Source organism: Polypterus senegalus, chromosome 4 (assembly GCF_016835505.1).
Source record: "Polypterus senegalus isolate Bchr_013 chromosome 4, ASM1683550v1, whole genome shotgun sequence".
NCBI classification, from domain to species: Eukaryota; Metazoa; Chordata; class Cladistia; order Polypteriformes; family Polypteridae; genus Polypterus; species Polypterus senegalus.
In genome coordinates, this window is record NC_053157.1 from 207,327,442 (window position 1) to 207,346,570 (window position 19,129).

At 37.8% G+C, this 19,129-nt stretch overlaps 1 protein-coding gene across 8 annotated transcripts in view; it reads right to left on the reverse strand.

Moving 5' to 3' along the window:
- The window catches only part of znf638 (zinc finger protein 638), a 244,564-nt gene that overhangs the window by 67,066 nt on the left and 158,369 nt on the right, over positions 1 to 19,129 (reverse strand). For 5 of the 8 annotated variants that reach the window (XM_039751902.1, XM_039751905.1, XM_039751903.1 and 2 more), the window contains exons 8-15: positions 17,552 to 17,662; positions 12,314 to 12,348; positions 11,717 to 11,778; positions 11,566 to 11,633; positions 11,095 to 11,226; positions 6,694 to 6,825; positions 3,450 to 3,491; positions 472 to 600 (exon numbers count right to left, since the gene is read on the reverse strand). In XM_039751902.1, the coding sequence (XP_039607836.1) occupies positions 472 to 600; positions 3,450 to 3,491; positions 6,694 to 6,825; positions 11,095 to 11,226; positions 11,566 to 11,633; positions 11,717 to 11,778; positions 12,314 to 12,348; positions 17,552 to 17,662 (711 nt within the window). The remainder of the gene's footprint in view (positions 1 to 471; positions 601 to 3,449; positions 3,492 to 6,693; positions 6,826 to 11,094; positions 11,227 to 11,565; positions 11,634 to 11,716; positions 11,779 to 12,313; positions 12,349 to 17,551; positions 17,663 to 19,129) is intronic. The other 3 variants (XM_039751901.1, XM_039751899.1, XM_039751900.1) reach the window with 3 other exon arrangements.

The following is a 19,129-nucleotide window of genomic DNA, read 5'->3' on the forward strand; positions in this document are numbered from 1 at the left end:
ATAAAAAACTGCTCACTAACTAATTAAAGGGGCAGCACAGATGTATGAAACTATTGTTTGGATGGATGCCAACATCCATGAAACAGACTACAGATACTTAAAAATAAATTAATGAATAGTTACACTTTAGTTTGATATTTTTGCAAGATAAATATACTGATTGTTCTATGTAATATGGACATGGAAATAAGTATACAACATATGTAACACACTATCCTATAATAAAGTCATTAGCATAACAACTGCACAGTATCTATAACTTTTACGTGAAATTAAACCAAAGCTTCTGATTTTAAGGGAATGTTGTATATCATTGTTTTTTTACAATGATGAGCACTGTGTGATTAACTACTATACATTGTTAAATTTTAACTGACCATATCAGCTAATGTAATGGGGTGAGGAGGTTGTTACTTTGAATCAGACTAGCTAAATCCAATCAAAGGAATCAAAATGACTGGAAATACGTACCTGGTCTTTCAAAGTGATGAACTGTTTGACTATTCCACGTTCTTTTACTAAGGTTAAAACCTCTTCTGTTACATTTTCCTTGGGTAAATTACTGATAACGACCAATCTCTTGTGAAGACCATCAACATCCTTTTTAAATCAGAGACAGAAAGTACACTATAATAAGCAAATTTTACACTAAAGAAAGTTTCCAAAGACAAAAACACATGAATAATACTTTTATAACAGCATCCAAAATATTGTATGTGCCTGAATATACCAAAACCCCAAATATATCTGTATACACTTTACCCTGAAAAACCTGTGTATTTTGTCTCTCTCTTTAATTAAAAGCAAAATACCTGCACAAATTAAATGGAAGAATCCTAGTCCGCGCCTTAAGTGAGTAAGTAACTGATGTTATATATTATTTGAAACTGGGGGAAAAAAATCTAATTCTCACTTCAAGGATCTGTTCCAAATGTTTAAGATCTGGCAAGATTTAATCAGTAACATTTTAGAATAAGCATTTACAGTATATTGGGAAGGAGGACTTATTTCCCCCTTTACTACTCTTAAAGTTTTACTCTGGCTGTTGACCCTACTCTCTCTCATGGGTGGGGGATGAACTGAATTTAGTTTTGTTAAGTTTGACTTGATTGTATAAAACGTTACATGCTTTTAATAAATTCAATAAAAGATAAAAAAATGGCAGCTCATAGTGTAGGTCACTGATCCCAAGTCTAATGCAACTTGTCAGAGGCATGATGCTTGTCTTTTGAAGCATGAAATCAGCACACAAACTATAAAAACCATGTGCTAACAAGCCACAATAAAATGGAACAAAATACTATTTTTTTTTCCTATAATGCATCTAGAGATTTCCACATCATTTGGGTACAGCAGACAGTATCAGTGAGGGTTGCAAATGACAATGTGAACTTTTAATAAATTACACAGCCCAATATCAGAAGGTATATTAACAGCTATTAGTTTTATCCTTGTACTAATTTACACATTTTGGAAAAGATTTTCCTACTATCCAGGCTCTGTTCTTAGATCTTACAGCACAGGGATCTATTGCTATTTTAGGGTAGAACTATTAAAACATCTTAATATGTAAAAACTGTCTTGCTTTCCGTATTACAAACAATGGAAAATAACTGCATAACTAGTTTTGATTTTTCACTTAACATACATTGTCTAAAGTAATAAGAAGAAATATTTTGCTTCAGCCATAAAAGGGAAAAGGACACTCAGTTACTGCACGTTTTGTGTGTCAGTCATTAACTTAACTTACACCACCTACTGGCTGCATCTATTTTTTTTTTAATCATTCCATCTATTCATGGAACTAACTTATGCATCATCTGCTTTAATTTAAACTTTTGTTAGGTATTAGTTTAGTTGTCTCCTGATGAACACACTCTTTACATCTTTGTGCTCCAAATAAAAGTATTGTAAATAATGTTAAAACATCAAAGATCATTCAGTTCTCCACACATACCGCTTAGAATTAAGGCCAAAAAGTTCTCTCTTGGTCTCATCAGACCACAGAATCTTATTTTTCACCATCTCACGAGTCCTTCAGGTGTCTTTTAGCAAACTCCATGCGGGCTGTCATGTGTCTGGCCTCTCCTCAGTGTGTGGAGACAACCAGGCACTGCTCATCACTTGTCCAATACAGCCCCCACAGTGAAACATGGCGGTGGCAGCATCATGCTGTGGGGGTGTTTTTCAGCTGCAGGGACAGGACGACTGGTTGCAATCGAGGGAAAGATGAATGCGGCCAAGTACAGGGATATCCTGGACAAAAACCTTCTCCAGAGTGCTAAGGACCTCAGACTGGACCGAAGGTTTACCTTTCAACAAGACAATGACCCTAAGCACACAACTAAAATAACGAAGGAGTGGCTTCACAACAACTCTGTGACTGTTCTTGAATGGCCCAGCTAGAGCCCTGACTTAAACCCAATTGATCATCTCTGGAGAGACCGAAAAATTGCTGTCCACCAACGTTTACCATCCAACCTGACAGAACTGGAGAGGATCTGCAAGGAGGAATGGCAGAGGATCCCCAAATCCAGGTGTGAAAAACTTGTTGCATCTTTCCCAAGACGACTCATGGCTGTATTAGCTCAAAAGGGTGCTTCTACTAAATACTGAGCAAAGGGTCTGAATACTTAGGACCATGTGATATTTCAGTTTTTCTTTAATAAATATGCAACAATTTCAAAAATTCTTTTTTGTCTGTCAATATGGGGTGCTGTGTGTACATTAATGATGGGAAAAAATTAACAGAGTGAAAAATTGAAGGGGGTCTGAATACTTTCTGTATCCACTGTAAACATATGCAAATATACTGCAAATCTGGACAATAAACTCTTTTGAGAGTATAAATGCAACTTGAAATATGTTTTGTTGCTTACGTTTATGTATTTAAAATTTTCATCATTTATTTCAGTGACACTGAATATCACAAAATGCACCTTGAATCCTAAACTGTCATTTTCACCATGTAAAGTTGACAGGGCAGATTCTAGCAAGTACTTGGTTTTTTATTGGTGAACTGTTGGTGGAGTGTCCAAAAATTTTTGGCTCTAGGGGTAAAAAGCAGCACAGCTGCAGAATGACAAATTTGATAAATTACTGCATTTAATATATTTTAGCAAGCATAGGCGAGTTTGTCTTTTTTCAGATAACAAGATTGTGAGCCTGTATGGCATAAAATGTAGCGCTGTGTGTGTATCGTACCGTTCCATCCATCCATCCATACATATACACACACTATATGGTAGTATTTTATTACAGAGAGAAAGAGGTTCATATTTACAATTACTTAGATAATATGTTGCTTTACATAACCCATACAACACTCCAATTTACTTCAAAAAATGTGTAACCCAAAGGTAAATTAGGGAAAAGACAGTAATCAAAACCAATTAACACTACTATCCAAAACCATTCTCAAAAGGTAAAAACAAAAAACCAACACTCACCTCTACCTTAGACAGTTTTAGAACACTTTTGAATAAAGCCTCCTGTAAAGAGAAATCATAAAGAGAAACATTTTATACAAAACTTTTAAATATAAATAAAATTGACATTGATATCAAACGTTGAATTTTATCAGGAACTCGGTTCTTTTATTGCATACACCTTTTTGATGAAAGTAAATTATAGCAAACTATAGCACAGAGGTAAAGGCTTGTACTCAAGAGTACTCAACCAACACAGAAAAATTAAATCAAAAGCCGTACTTTCTGCAGCCTGGACCTATTTAAATAACTACTTCTAGTTTCAACTTACTTTTTAAAAAATTACTAAATAACCTGCCACAAACCATGCTTAAACAATGTTTATTTCTAGAACACATTTTCATACAAATGCTCAAAGTGCTTTACAACATGTCAAAGTAGTAGTAATATGCAAAAGAAAAATTAAGACTTAGATAAGAATAATGAATAAATAACAAAAATATAAAGAAAATAAGGCACACATACATAAATATATATATAATTAAGAAAACCAGAGTCCATAAAATATTTTTTGTAAGTTTAAGTGACAGGTTGAGGATAGGATCAAATGGCCAGGTTGGACAGAAAAAAAAAGAAAACTCCAGTTAACCTGGAGAAAAATAAATCTGCGAGGATTACAGATATAAGCACAAAAAACACAAAAGGTTAACCAGGCAGGGTGTACTGCTTGCAATATCAAATTACCAAAGTCCACTGAAAGAGACACCACTGTTAATATGTATATTAGAATTATGAATCTGCTTTGAACTCTTCCAAATAACAGAGAAGTGTACTTTGTCAATTTTACTATGGCTTTTAGTGTCAAACAGCCCTCCTCAACACAACACCTAAGAACAAACACTGTTTAGGATATCAGAAAGATCTTTTTTCTTCTACCTTCTCTTTAAATTTGCTTTTGAGAGTGAGGAAAAATGTGATAGCTATTTGAGTTGGAGGCAAAACTAAGCTTATTTAAGCCATCTGAAACTTATGCAGTTTGAAGAGTGTTCTAGAGCTTAAATCTTCTAAGACTGATGATATGATAAAATCTTACCACTGCACACTGTCAAATTCCCTGTCATTATGAACTAAATTTGAAACTGCAGGTTATGAAGAGGCCAAGAACTGACCTCTTGAGCATTCTGAAACACATACTGAATGAGCATCAAATGGCAGCTTTGTCCAACTTATGGATATGACATTTTCTAATCAGGAAAAGGTAAAACTCAAAACAGTTCAATTATGGGAATGTGCTTGTGAGTCTCACTATCTGCTGAAACGTGCAATAACAACATAATTAAGGAAGGGTACATGTCATGTACAACAGGGTAACCAGAGTCCCTAGGCATGTTAAACTATCAGAAATTGCCCATATATTCCCCTCTATTTTCCACACAAATTGTAATCATTTCCCAGATTCTTCTAGACAGCATTATTTACATTGACAGTTAGGAGACATTAAACCCATTTTAGAGACTACATTATGCCCTCAGCTGCAACTGTCCAAATTTAAGAAATGCCCTCTTTCACAATGCCTCAAAGCAAACAGTGATGATGTTTTAGAGATTGAATGAAACTGAACATCAAAAGTAATGTGCATCTAAATAGTCACTAGCAAGTCCACAAGCTATTCCAAACTTTACTACGACAAACTTACAGGGTATTTGAAAAAAGGAATTTAACTGTGGTGGGTACTGATTGTTTACATCACACAGCTGATCATGTGCCATTACAAACAAATGTAACTAATCAGGATGGAGAGAAAAAGCCAACGAATTACATAAACAAAATATAGATTGATTCTTAATTTTGTTCTTAACTTGAAAGCAGGCAAAATCAATTACCTTTTTTTATATGTTACACTGATTTGTAAAGGTTATGGCTGTGTATTAAATTGCTCACAGTCTTAAATATGAACAAATGGCAGGTGTCAATACACTAGTTGGCTTTATTTATTTAAAACAAAAAATAAAACTTAAAGGATCACAGCTATTTCTATGATAACTCTAGCACATTGGGCGGCCCCAAAAATAAGACCAACATACAGTAATCCTCGCTGTATCGCGCTTCGACTTTCGCGGCTTCACTCCATCGCGGATTTTAAATGTAAGCATATCTAAATATATATCACGGATTTTTCGCTGGTTCGGATTTCTGCGGACAATGGGTCTTTTAATTTAGGTTACATGCTTCCTCAGTTTGTTTGCCCAGTTGATTTCATAGAAGGGACGCTATTGGCAGATGGCTGAGAAGCTACCCAATCAGAGCACGTATTACATATTAAATAAAACTCCTCAATGATATACGATATGCTACCCGTGCGCTGCTTTGCTCACTTAAAAGCTCTAACAGCCCGTATTGATTTTTCATTGTTTGCTTTTCTCTGTGTCTCACTCTCTATGAGAAATACAGGCAGATACTTATCCATCATGCAATACCATCAGGGAGACTTATGATTAGCCCCATTATCTGCTACTGACGGAGGGGGTGTGAGCAGAGAGGCTGTTTGCACAGTGGCTGTTTGCTTAGAAGATACGGACACGCCTGTAAAAAAAAAATGGCGAAAGGCTACCTTCACATTCATCCCTTCATCGCGGTGCTTGCATACTTAAAAGCACAACAGCCCTATTGATTTTTGATTGTTTACTTTACGCTCTCTCTGACATTCTCTGCTCCTGACGGCGCACCTTGAAGAGGAAGATATGTTTGCATTCTTTGAATTGTGAGAAAGAACGGTCATCTCTGTCTTGTCATGGAGCACAGTTTAAACTTTTGACTAAAAGGGTGTTACTTCATGTCTAGAGGGCTCTAATAATGTTAAAAAACGTATTTAGAAGGTCGTAAACAGGTTTTCAATGCTCTGTGAAAATATTAGATTTATAAATAAAGAATTCTACTTCTTGGAAATCCATTTATCTGTCTGGAGCGGATCAACCGCTATAAACGAGGGTTTACTGTATAACTGTGCGGAGAATATTTATAAACAGTGTGGGAGAGTTTCTAAGAGCTTAAAATATATAAAAATAACCATACAAACATATGGTTTCTACTTCGCGGATTTTCTGGAACGCAACCCCCGCGATCGAGGAGGAATTACTGTATTCCCAAAAAAACTCAAAGGGATATTCTGACGTTCTAACATGTTAAGACTCAAATGCTAAAAACACCAAAACATTGTATTATACTGTAAACATAACAAATATACTAAAACAAATTAGCTACTTACAGTATCCAGTGGAGAGAGCTCTTTCTTCCACACACTCACAGTCACATCCTGATCATTTACTTTTGCTTGGTTTGTCTTATAGTATTTCAAAACTTCATCTGCAGTCTTCTGGCTGGATACCTCAATATACGCCTGTCAAAGATTCATTCCATTTTAAAAATTAAACATAGTGATTTAAAGTTAAATGTGGAAAACAATTAACACTTAAATAATAAGAAATTCCAAAGATAGGACTTTAAAAGAATGCATGAACATGCATATCCCAGTTGACCTGCATCTTCAGTATAAGGATTTGTTACACAGTCTGGAAACAAGGTGAGGTTTAGAACAGTGGTGTGCCCCTCAGCTTGACGACAAGAGAAGCATGAAAACATGATGGTGATTATTCCTGTACACCAGATTCTTCTTGTATATAAATGTTTTAATCACAACAAAGGTAAAGCCCATGATAATTGCATCCGCTATTGGTAGATAATATCCCTGTCACCTGAATAAAAATTAAGATTCAAATGTTTCACATTACAATTATACATCTGATTGAATATATTTAACCATGAATTCATTTTATTTTTAAATGTTACCATACAATCTGAACTCTGCCAATTTGTATTGTTTATGGTATAGTGTGAATTTCCCCTTGGGGATTAATAAAGTATCCATCTATCTATACATACCACATTTCCCAAACACTCTACATTCAGAGGTGCACCAACTAAACATGAAAAATGCTTATGAAAAATACAAAAACTGTACTTTGGAAATTGAAAATAGGAGGTGTGACTAACTGATACATAAAGCTAAAGCTAAACACGTATTTAAGTAATTTGTTACCTTATCAAGATACCACTGCTTAAGGTTGTGGAAAGAGAGCACTTTAAACTGATCATTTTTACTGTGACATATAATTGAGAAAATGAAAAACAATGCTTCTGCAATGGTCCAGTTGATAAAAAGCAGACTGTGATTGTACAGTGAGAGAAAACCCACAAAATCCTAGGGAGAATCTATCAATTTCAATGAAGAATTTTACTTTATATAACTCTTTAAATCTGCAATTCTGGAGAGATTAAATATTTAATTTTGCACTTATATAGCAGTTGTGAGGAGTAGTTTAGTTGTTATTCATATCCGCTTTAAAAATTTAAGTTTACAAGCTCGACATAGCTCTTAAATCCATCAAATTTTACAGTAAACTGCCCTCAAACGATAATAGTCCAAATTTACACCAAGACACACAAGTGTGTCTCTCTTCAAAAATGGTCAAAATATAATCTTGCATTGAATACCCAAGGTCTTAATTAAAACAATTCTCCTTTCATAATTCAAATAAGGAACAACTCAAAAAAATTGGCATAGTTAAGTTAAAATTAAAAAAAAAAAAATAGTTTTAAAGATTTGACAAAGCAAAGTCTCAATTAGCTAAAAAAAAATGTAATGCAGCTCCACAGGAACAGCAAGAGACAATAGCTCTGATAGACAGTCTAAGGTTAAAAACCAAACAGATTAGACATTTAAAACTAAAAACTTTGCACTTTCCAACCCAGTTTAACTGCATAGATGACACTCCTTATGTGTGTCGCACTTTTTTAAAATAAACTGATTATATTGAGATTATAAAAATTACACTTACACGAAGCAATCCTGCTGTGTTGAAAGATAACCATCAGACCAATACTGGTTAATTAATCAATACCATTAGGTATTTTAAAACATGAAAGTACTCTGGGAAGATTATATTATAAATAAGACAATAACCAGTCAGCAGAACATATTTAACAAATTAAAGGCGGCTGTACTGTTGCATGGTATACCTGTTAATGGCGAAGGTATACCAGTTTATACCGAAAACCATTTATTTTTATTATGATATGGATTTTTCTTATACCGCAATACCATTTTAAATTGCCTAAACAATGTTCATAACGTGGCGGAGCGGGAAACCGTTTTTGGGTTGGGGTTGGGGTTTGGGTGATCTTTTTCACTGCTAAACACGAATGCAACGGAGTACATGCGTTAGTGAAAGTATTGAGTGCTGAAAATGCACAGAGAACATTCAGAAACTGAAGTTGTAGCAGACAAAGTTGAACATGATGACAAGGAAGAACTTTTGCCAAAGAAAGGAGCCATGTCTGTTGTGTGGAAATATTTTGGTCTTAAAAGGATGGATGTGGACCAAACTACTATTTGCTGCAAATGCTGTCGAGCTAAAAGTTGTCAACACGTTGCACAACCTCAGCCGCAAACATGCTTTGGAGTACCATGAATGTATGGAACTAAGATTGGCACCCTCCACGTCCTCAGGTAAAATTGAAAAAGCTACAGGACACTCGAGTCAGATGTAACTTGTAGACACGTTTGCTAGAGGTACTTCCTACAACAAAAAGAGCAAGCGGAGGATTGCAATAACCAACGCCATTACAAACCAGATAGCTAATGTGTCAGTGGACAGGATTGTTAACATTAAAGTGTAGTTGGTTTACAAAACATATTTACTATGTATTCCTTTTCTGTGACATGTTCAGTGCAATACAACTTTTGACAAGCACCTCTGGATATTTTACTAAGTCTAAATGCCTCCTTGGATGGTTGAAAATATGTTGTAGAAATTATAGCTTAAGTTGTTTGCAAAATTTGTTCAATAAAAAGGTTCTAGGTTTTGACTGCAACTGTCATGCAATGTGATTCCTTCTCTTCATTAGTGCCACCCCTAGAATACTAACACTTTATGGGGCCATGCAAACCTGTATTAATACTTGTGTGCACATTAAAATGTTTTTTTTTGTATAATGACAGAGGAATATGCTATTGTAAGCCAGTCTACTGCAGTAATTGCAGTGGGAAATGTGGTTAACATCCACTCATGCATGGGGGTAGAATACAGATCCCTCATGCCACACTCAGAGTCTCTCCCTGTACTTTAGTTAGAGTTCTGCACACTAATAATAGCTGGAGATCATTTTGTAGGGCTCTGGCAGTGTTCCTCCTGTCCCTCCTCACAAAAAACAGTCCAGATAACTGGTCCTACTGCTGGCCGTTCTAGAGCCCCCTTCCAGCTCTCGTCGTGTAATAGCCAAACTCCTGAGACTGTGCTGGAAGACACAGCAAATCTTCTTGAAACGGGAATAATGGATGTGCCCTCCCTGAAGGAGCTGGACTACCTCAGCAACATGATTCAGCTGCAGGTACTGGTCTCATGCTACCAGTAGTGGCAAGGACACTAGTAAAATGCAAAACTAGAGTGTAATTAGGAGTTTTCATGTTCTCCCCATGTCTGCGTGGGTTTCCTCCGGGTGCTCCAATTTCCTCCCACAGTCCAGAGACATGCACATTAGGTGCATTGGCGATTCTAAATTGTCCCTAGTGTGTGCCTGATGTGTGGTGTGAGTGTGTGTGCGTGCCCCACCAGGGGTTTTTTTCCTGCCTTGCTCCCTTTGTTAGCTGGGATTGGCTCCAGCAGACCCCTGTGGCCTTGTAGTTAGGATATAGCGGGTTGGATAATGGATGGATGGAGAACAATTAGTCAGGAAGAATAACCACAGAGCAATTGTCTGTGGCCACCACCTGTAAAACCATTCTCTTTTTGGGAGTTCCTTACTGTTGCATCTAAAGTGCACCTGTTGCCACTTTCATTTGCACCAAAGCAGAAGAAGTTGATCCACACTTGCTTATGCTTCCTAATTGGACAGATTGATATCCCTAAAGGTTAACTTTAACTCACTTGGTGCAAGACTGTGATGATTAACTGTAGGGCTTCAATGATTAGTCGACGTAATCGATGACGCGTCATAAACAGAACCTTCAATAGAGGCTCCAGTCACAAAGAATCACATTGGTTTTTATAACTGCAATGCACTACATGAACGTCTGGGGGCAGTATCGTTTGTTATTGTTTGTCAAGACTGCACACAGTCCTACCAACGAAGAAAGGTCTGAGGAGAAGAATGTAGAGGAAAATACCAACGTGGTTGCAATGGCCAGTCAGATAAAGGAGGGGGAAGGAGATGGAAAAAAATTGAGACAGAAACTTTCTAAAGTGTGGGAGGCACTTCAACAAAAAAGGAAAAAAAAGTTGCAGATTAGGCAAAGCGGAGCTTTCTTTTCACGGCAGCACCACCACAAGGCATGAGCATCTGAAACACAAGCATCCTGGAGCTGTGATGCTGCCGTCTCTTGAGAATTTATGTTGGTGCTGTTAGTTAGGGTCAGATCAAGAGGGGAGGGAGAGCGTGAATGAGACTGAGAAAATAAAAGTGAAAAAAGCTAACTTGTACAAGTAACAAATTTACACCCAATCTGTTAGTTTTCAAATAATATTGCATTAGTGTGATGTTTTCTGATTGGTACTATTCAGGTCATACAATGATTTCTTCAAAAACAAATATTTGCCTTTCTTTTACTTGCCTGTTTATGTGATAGTACAGTAATCAACTGTGTTATACGTCCATATGGTTTCACAAGGTTCGTAATGTCATCATCAACATAACCAGAGTCAGGCAAACTGGAGACAACAATTACTGGCTGTGGATAAACACTCTATTGAACAAAGGACAAGTAAGAGCAACAAAGCAGTAAATTTTTAAGAAAAGTGTATTCTAAAAATAAATATCCTATATAAAACAAAGAAAAAAAATGTTAAAAGTGAAAATGACTAAATACTCGAACAGAAATTTCTCCAAAAATACAATTATGGGCTGTTTACAATTGTTTTAAAGCATGTATATTTTTATATTACATAATACTTAAAGATACTATCGAGCTGAATTATGTCAAGTATGGAAATTCTAAAGCTTTCACTTTCCTACTACTTTTCTAAAATTTAACTCTAGGGCTGAAAGAATTCTTTAATTAATCTACAAGCAGTGTATTACTTACAGACTGTTTGAACTTAGAACTATTTGCTACCCACGCCAATGAGTCCGTCTTGACAGACTTCTTATCTGCTGGATCAAAGAATACAAATAAAAATTAGTGAACTACAATATACACTTAATTGATTATTTACAAATAACAATATACCACATACCAGAGGTTTTGCAAGTTGTAGCCTTTACACCGGAAGCAGCCTTTGTGCTTATGGGTTCTTTTCTAAAAGAAGAATGGTTAGAGTTAAAAGAAGAATGGTTAAAGATAAACAGCCACAGCAAACTATAATGTTTCCAATAACAGCAGTAAAATATTTTAGAATACAGAATAGAAATCAATTTCCTTTTAATGCTTTTGGGAAAAGAAAAACAGAAAACACAAATAATTAGTCAAAGTAAACTGAGAGAAAGGCCACTTTAAGGCAAACTTCTCTAGCCGATTTGGTTTCTTACTAAACTAAAAGGAATCTCCAAGACCTGGTCGTTACCAATTTCAATATCACAAAGATGGTAATTCTAGAACAACAGTGCTGCAAAATTCAAAAGTAAACAGCTCTACAACAAAATATGGAAGGGTAGGAGGACGGACTAGCTTAATATCATGGCCTTTGCATTTTCAAAGCAATATTAACACGGTAAAAGAATGAAAGCATTTGTACTTGAAACATAACTAATCATGTTACTATTTGCCAGGCATAATATATATTGATTGTAAAAGAAAGCAGAATTAAAATTGATAATACCAAAGAACCACTTACTTTTTAGTGATTACTTTCTTTGTTTCCTTTTTCTCCTGCCAAAGTTACAACAAAAGGCAAAAATTAACTTGTGTTGCTTTTAAGCAGTGTACTTTATCAAGTAAAAAGCAAAACCTAAGATCTGAAATCATGGTCTTGTCACAATGGTTTGTTATTAACTAAAAAAGGCTCTAGGGTGTGTTACTGGCCCTAGAATTCAGACACAACAAGACCAAGCACAGTCCTGGATTCAATCAAACAGATTTATTTTAAACAAAATACTTTTTTCAGAAACAGTTCTTCCTTCCCTACTCCACCATTACTCTAAAGAAGCTGTGACCTCGTCTCCTGACTCCAACTCCTGATTCAGGCAGAGTAACATCCTTTAATCCTACAAGCCAAGGGTACTTCCAGTGCCATTAATCTGAACCACAGAAGCACTTCTGGGTAAGGCAAAAAAGTCCCTCCTATGAACAGGGATGCATTTTCTAGAACAATAGCAACAGGTAAATAAATAAACAAACAAACCAGAATTGCCAAGATGGTAAAAGGATTCAATATTTCTAAGCTCAGATGGTAGCGAGTTCCAGAGCTGGGGAGCAGAGCAACTGAATCCTCTGCTCCCCATAGTGGTAAGACGGATGAAGGGGACAGTCAAGTGGATGGAGGAAGAGGATCTAAGGGTACAAGAGGGAATGGCAACAGGGAGGAGGTCGGATAGATATGGAGGGGCAAGGTTGTGGATAGCCTTCAAAGTTAACAGAAGAATTTTGAACTGAATGCGGAACTTACAGTGGTGTGAAAAACTATTTGCCCCCTTCCTGATTTCTTATTCTTTTGCATGCGTCACACAAAATGTTTCTGATCATCAAACACATTTAACCATTAGTCAAATATAACACAAGTAAACACAAAATGCAGTTTTTAAATGGTTTTTATTATTTAGGGAGAAAAAAATCCAAACCTACATGGCCCTGTGGGAAAAAGTAATTGCCCCCTGAACCCAATAACTGGTTGGGCCACCCTTAGCAGTAATAACTGCAATCAAGCGTTTGCGATAACTTGCAATGAGTCTTTTACAGCGCTCTGGAGGAATTTTGGCCCACTCATCTTTGCAGAATTGTTGTAATTCAGCTTTATTTGAGGGTTTTCTAGCATGAACCGCCATTAAGGTCATGCCATAGCATCTCAATTGGATTCAGGTCAGGACTTTGACTAGGCCACTCCAAAGTCTTCATTTTGTTTTTCAGCCATTCAGAGGTGGATTTGCTGGTGTGTTTTGGGTCATTGTCCTGTTGCAGCACCCAAGATCGCTTCAGCTTGAGTTGACGAACAGATGGCCGGACATTCTCCTTCAGGATTTTTTGGTAGACAGTAGAATTCATGGTTCCATCTATCACAGCAAGCCTTCCAGGTCCTGAAGCAGCAAAACAACCCTAGACCATCACACTACCACCACCATATTTTACTGTTGGTATGATGTTCTTTTTCTGAAATGCTGTGTTCCTTTTACGCCAGATGTAACGGGACATTTGCCTTCCAAAAAGTTCAACTTTTGTCTCATCAGTCCACAAGGTATTTTCCCAAAAGTCTTGGCAATCATTGAGATGTTTCTTAGCAAAATTGAGACAAGCCCTAATGTTCTTTTTGCTTAACAGTGGTTTGCGTCTTGGAAATCTGCCATGCAGGCCGTTTTTGCTCAGTCTCTTTCTTATAGTGGAGTCGTGAACACTGACCTTAATTGAGGCAAGTGAGGCCTGCAGTTCTTTAGACGTTGTCCTGGGGTCTTTTGTGACCTCTCGGATGAGCTGTCTCTGCGCTCTTGGGGTAATTTTGGTCGGCCGGCCACTCCTGGGAAGGTTCACCACTGTTCCATATTTTTGCCATTTGTGGATAATGGCACTCACTGTGGTTCACTGGAGTCCCAAAGCTTTAGAAATGGCTTTATGACCTTTACCAGACTGATAGATCTCAATTACTTCTGTTCTCATTTGTTCCAGAATTTCTTTGGATCTTGGCATGATGTCTAGCTTTTGAGGTGCTTTTGGTCTACTTCTCTGTGTCAGGCAGCTCCTATTTAAGTGATTTCTTGAAACAGGTGTGGCAGTAATCAGGCCTGGGGGTGGCTACGGAAATTGAACTTAGGAGTGATACACCACAGTTAGGTTATTTTTTAACAAGGGGGCAATTACTTTTTCACACAGGACCATGTAGGTTTGGATTTTTTCTCCCTAAATAATAAAAACCATCATTTAAAAACTGCATTTGGTGTTTACTTGTATTATATTTGACTAATGGTTAAATGTGTTTGATGATCAGAAACATTTGTGTGACAAACATGCAAAAGAATAAGAAATCAGGAAGGGGGCAAATAGTTTTTCACACCACTGTAAGTGGAAGCCAGTGAAGCTGCTGCAAGACGGGAGTGATATGGTGAATAGAGGGGGTTCTAGTAATGATGCTGGCAGCTGAATTCCGGACCAGTTGAAGCTTATAAAGGGATTTGTGAGCAAGACCAAAGAAAAGGGATTGGCAATAATCAAGACGAGAAGTGACAAGGCTATTAACAAGAATAGCAGTGGTGTGGGGAGTGAGGGGCGAATACGATTAATGTTACGCAGGTAGAAATATGCAGACTGGGAGATGTTATTGATGTGGGACTGAAGGGATAAAGTACTATCAAAGATGACACCCAGACTTTTAAACTGTGGGGAAGGGAAGACAGGGGAATTATCAATAAGTAAGGAATAATTCAGTTTTGGATAGTGTTGATTTTGTACTAATGAGGAGAACCTCAGTTTTCACTATTTAAGAAAATTTAAACAAAACCAGGATTTGATTTCTGCTATCCAATCAATAAGTGAGGAAGGTGGAAACAGTAGGTTTGCTAGTGAGATAGAGCTGGGTGTCATTAGCATAACAGTGGAAGCTAATATTATATTTACGAAAAATATTGCCAAGGGGAAGGAGGTAAATAATGGAAATGAGGGACCCTAGGACACACCTGAAGTAACAGAGGTGGGTTGGGATGTGAAAGTTTTAAGCTGAATAAACTGACAGATAGGATCTGAACCAATCTAGTGGAGTGTGGGTAATGCCAATCGAAAATAATCTATTGAGAAGAGTAGTGTGAAAAATAGTGTCAAAGGCTGCACTCGGATCAAGGAGGATGAGAACAGTAATTAAACCAGAATCAGCTGCCATATGGAGGTTGTTCATAATTTTTATAAGTGCCGTTTCTGTACTGTGGAGGGGACGAAAACCAAACAAACTATTCATACAGATTATTTTGAGATAAATGAGAATGAAGTTGAATAGCCACTATTTTTTTCAAGAATTTTGGAAATGAAAGGTAGATTAGAAATAGTATGAAAATTACTCAAATTAGTCGGATCAGCACCAGGTTTTTTCAGTATTGGGGTTATTACAGTAGTTTTAAAAGAAGAAGGAACAGTACCAGTAGTGAGAGAAGAGTGGATTATAGCAGAAATAAGAGGGACGGCAGGCTTTGACTAGAACTTGTAGGGAGGGGGTCAGTTCACAGGTGGATGGCTTAGACTTAGATCTGAGATTTCTGAGAAGGTAGGAAGCTGAAAAGAGGAAAATGAGTGAGTTGGTGGGTGAAATTCAAATGAAGTACTGGAGGAATCTGTATCGAGAGACTGGTGCATCTTCTGGATTTTTTCATTAAAAAAAGGAGAAAAGGGAATTGCAAAAATCAGTTGAGTAAAGGTGAGAAGGCAAAGAATCCTGGGGCTGTGTGATATTATTAAGCGGCTTTGATGGTGGGGAAGGATGGCGGTCAGGCCTAGTAGGCCAAAACGTATTGTGAGGGTCTGCTGAGTCCCCTGTCAGAAGCAGCTTCAACTCCCACCTTTGGCAGAACTGACTATGTCCCGAGGGAGATATGAGACATTGAGTCCGACTGGGCCATGTTCCGTGGCTCTACTGCTGAGGTGGCTAACTGGAGCGGTGGCAGTAAGGTTTTCGTCCTAGTCACGGAACAGTGGGCCCTGGAGGCTGCATGGGAGTTTGCCCAACCAGTCTACATGTGTTCTGTGGACTTGGAAAAGGCATTCAACAGTGCCCCTCGGGGAATCCCTGTGGGGGTTGCTCTGGGAGTATGGGGTACCAAACCTCCTGATAAGGGCTGTTCGGTCCCTGTACAACCGGTGTCAGAGCTTGGTCCGCATTGCCGGCAGTAAGTCAAACCCGTTTCCAGTGAGAGATGGACTCCGCCAGGACTGCCCTTTTTCTCCGATTCTGTTAACTTTCATGGACAGAATTGCTAGGCACAGCCAGGGGCACTGAGGGGGTCCAGACTGATGGGCTCAGGATTGGGTCACTGCTTTTTGCAGATGTTGTCCTGTTTGCTTCATCAAGCCATGATCTTCAGCTCTCACTGGATCAGTTCGCAGCTGGGATGGGAATCAGCACCTCCCAATCTGAGACCATGGTCCTCAGCCGGAAAAGGGTGGATTGCCCGCTCGGGTTGGGAGCGAGATCCTGCTCCAAGTATCTCGGATCTTGTTCACGAGTGAGGGAAGAATGAAACAGGAAATTGACAGGCGGATGGATGCATCGTCCGCAGTGATGCGGGCTCTGCATCGGTCTGTCGTGGTGAAAAAGGAGCCGAGTCGAAAGACAAAGCTCTCAATTTACTGGTCGATCTATGTTCCTACTCTCACCTATGGTCATAAGCTGTGGGTAGTGACCAAAAGAACGATTTCGCGAATACAAGTGGGTGAAATGAGTTTCATCCACAGGGTGTCTGGGCTTTCCCTTAAAGATGGGTGAGAAGCTTGGTCATCCGGGAGGAGCTCAGAGTAGAGCCACTGCTCCTTCGCATCGAGAGGAGTCAGATGAGGTGGCTCGGGCATCTGATCAGGATGCCTCCTGGACACGTCTCTGGTGAGGTGTTCCGGGCATGTCTAACTGGGAGGAGGCCCTGAGGAACACCCAGGACACGCTGGAGGGACTCTCTCTCTTTTGGCTGACATGGGAATGGCTCGGGATTCCCTCGAAAGAGATAGCTGAAGTTGCCAGGGAAAGGGAAGTCTGGGCATCTCTGCTCAAGCTCCTGCTCCCCGATCTCGGATAAGATACACATATACAAACACATGCACAAAACACACACACATTTTATTTATATATATATATAGAAGAGTTTTTGTATATTGACACAGAAGAAAACAGAAGTGAAACAAAATGTGACAAACTTAGTATACTACAATAAAAGGCACAAAACACTCAGTTTACCTTTTCTTCAAATGTTACTTGTGCAATCTTCTCCTTGATTTTAAGTGAAGAGGTTTTTAAGAATTCCTGGAGTGCTTTAGTAGCTTCTTCCATCAGATATTCTACTACTGCCTTTAAGAAAAGAAATACGCAAAATCATTACTACTAACCTTTAGTGAAATGGCAATGTTCAGTTTAAGTAAGCCAAAGAAACCCAATTCTGTATGTCTGAATTCACCTAGGTTTTTCACAGTTCTTGCTTGCCTTTTTGCCATACTGTAGATATTTACTATTTTAAAGGAAGATGCATTTAGTAATTTTACGAAAACACCAAATCTCTCTGGAGTGCATGCAATTGTAGCTCACAAAGCCCTTAATGAGACTTAGTCAGTGGTACCAGAAATTGAGGATCTGAGAATTAAGAGTTTTGTGTAACCTAGTCATTGCTCCTTTTGATTTAACACATTGCTCTACTGGTATACTGTTTACATGTAGCCACTTTGCGGTTTGCTCCTGGGGTATTCATTCTTAATTATATGCTAGTTTTGTTTTATCAGGTACTCTTTCTTTAAAAGTTGATAGTATATTAATATTTTTTAAAAAGTTGTCAAAAAACGTTTTCAAAGACTATTCAGTTTTATCTTTAATGAAATTGGTGCACAATTTTTATTTTAACAAATTAAATTCTCTATTTTGAGATTCTCTCAACAAATAGTCAAAAATGATCTGTAGTAAAATAGCAATAACTTGTTTCTTGACAGCAAAGAACTTTTTGCATAGACATTTAAAAGAGGAGCCATTAAAAAATGTATTAATGCACTTTGTATGTGGGGTCCCTTGGTCTTCTTGCTCTTACGCAGGCAGTTTCCCTACCTATTATGATAGGGCTTCAAGCAGAATTTTAAAGTTCTTGGAGGGGTCGCCACAGAAAAAAACTGATAAGTGCTACTTTAAAAGTAATGTTTGCAGAAGACTGTCCTGCTTTTTTGGCCTTTGTCTTCTGAATGATTTGATAATCTGAGATTTATGAGTGCAACCTCAAAATCGTTATCTTTCCATAGATTAAAAAAAAAAAAAACCCACTACGAAACTGATCTCCAATTGTCTGGGGACTTCATAAATCCCAATCTGTGGTATCAAAAACGGTACCAAATAAATTTCACAGAATTGTAACAAAGTTGGGAATTTAAGAATTGTAAAAACCCGAAGTAGCCAGTGATTCTGCCTTATAGTACCAGGGATTTAAGACTGATATCTGCCTAGTCAAAATGCGTGTGGAGTTTACAGTGTTCTTTCCATGATAGGAGAGTTAATGTGTATGCTATGATGGACTGGCAACAAAGCTAACTGGCTCTCTCTGTGCGTAACACACATAGGTTAGAGTAACTACAACCGCGTGTGTGTGGGCACCCAGGAATGCATATTCAGGGTTAGTTCTGGACTCTGTTTAATATATCAGGATACGATGTGACTCTCTATACCCCACTAATGTACATAAAAGTTCAGGCACTATAGATTATCCATGTAAAAATCATACTTATAGAATAAATATGAAATTGTAAAATTACATTTTTCAGTGTTTCCCAAACTCCATCCTGG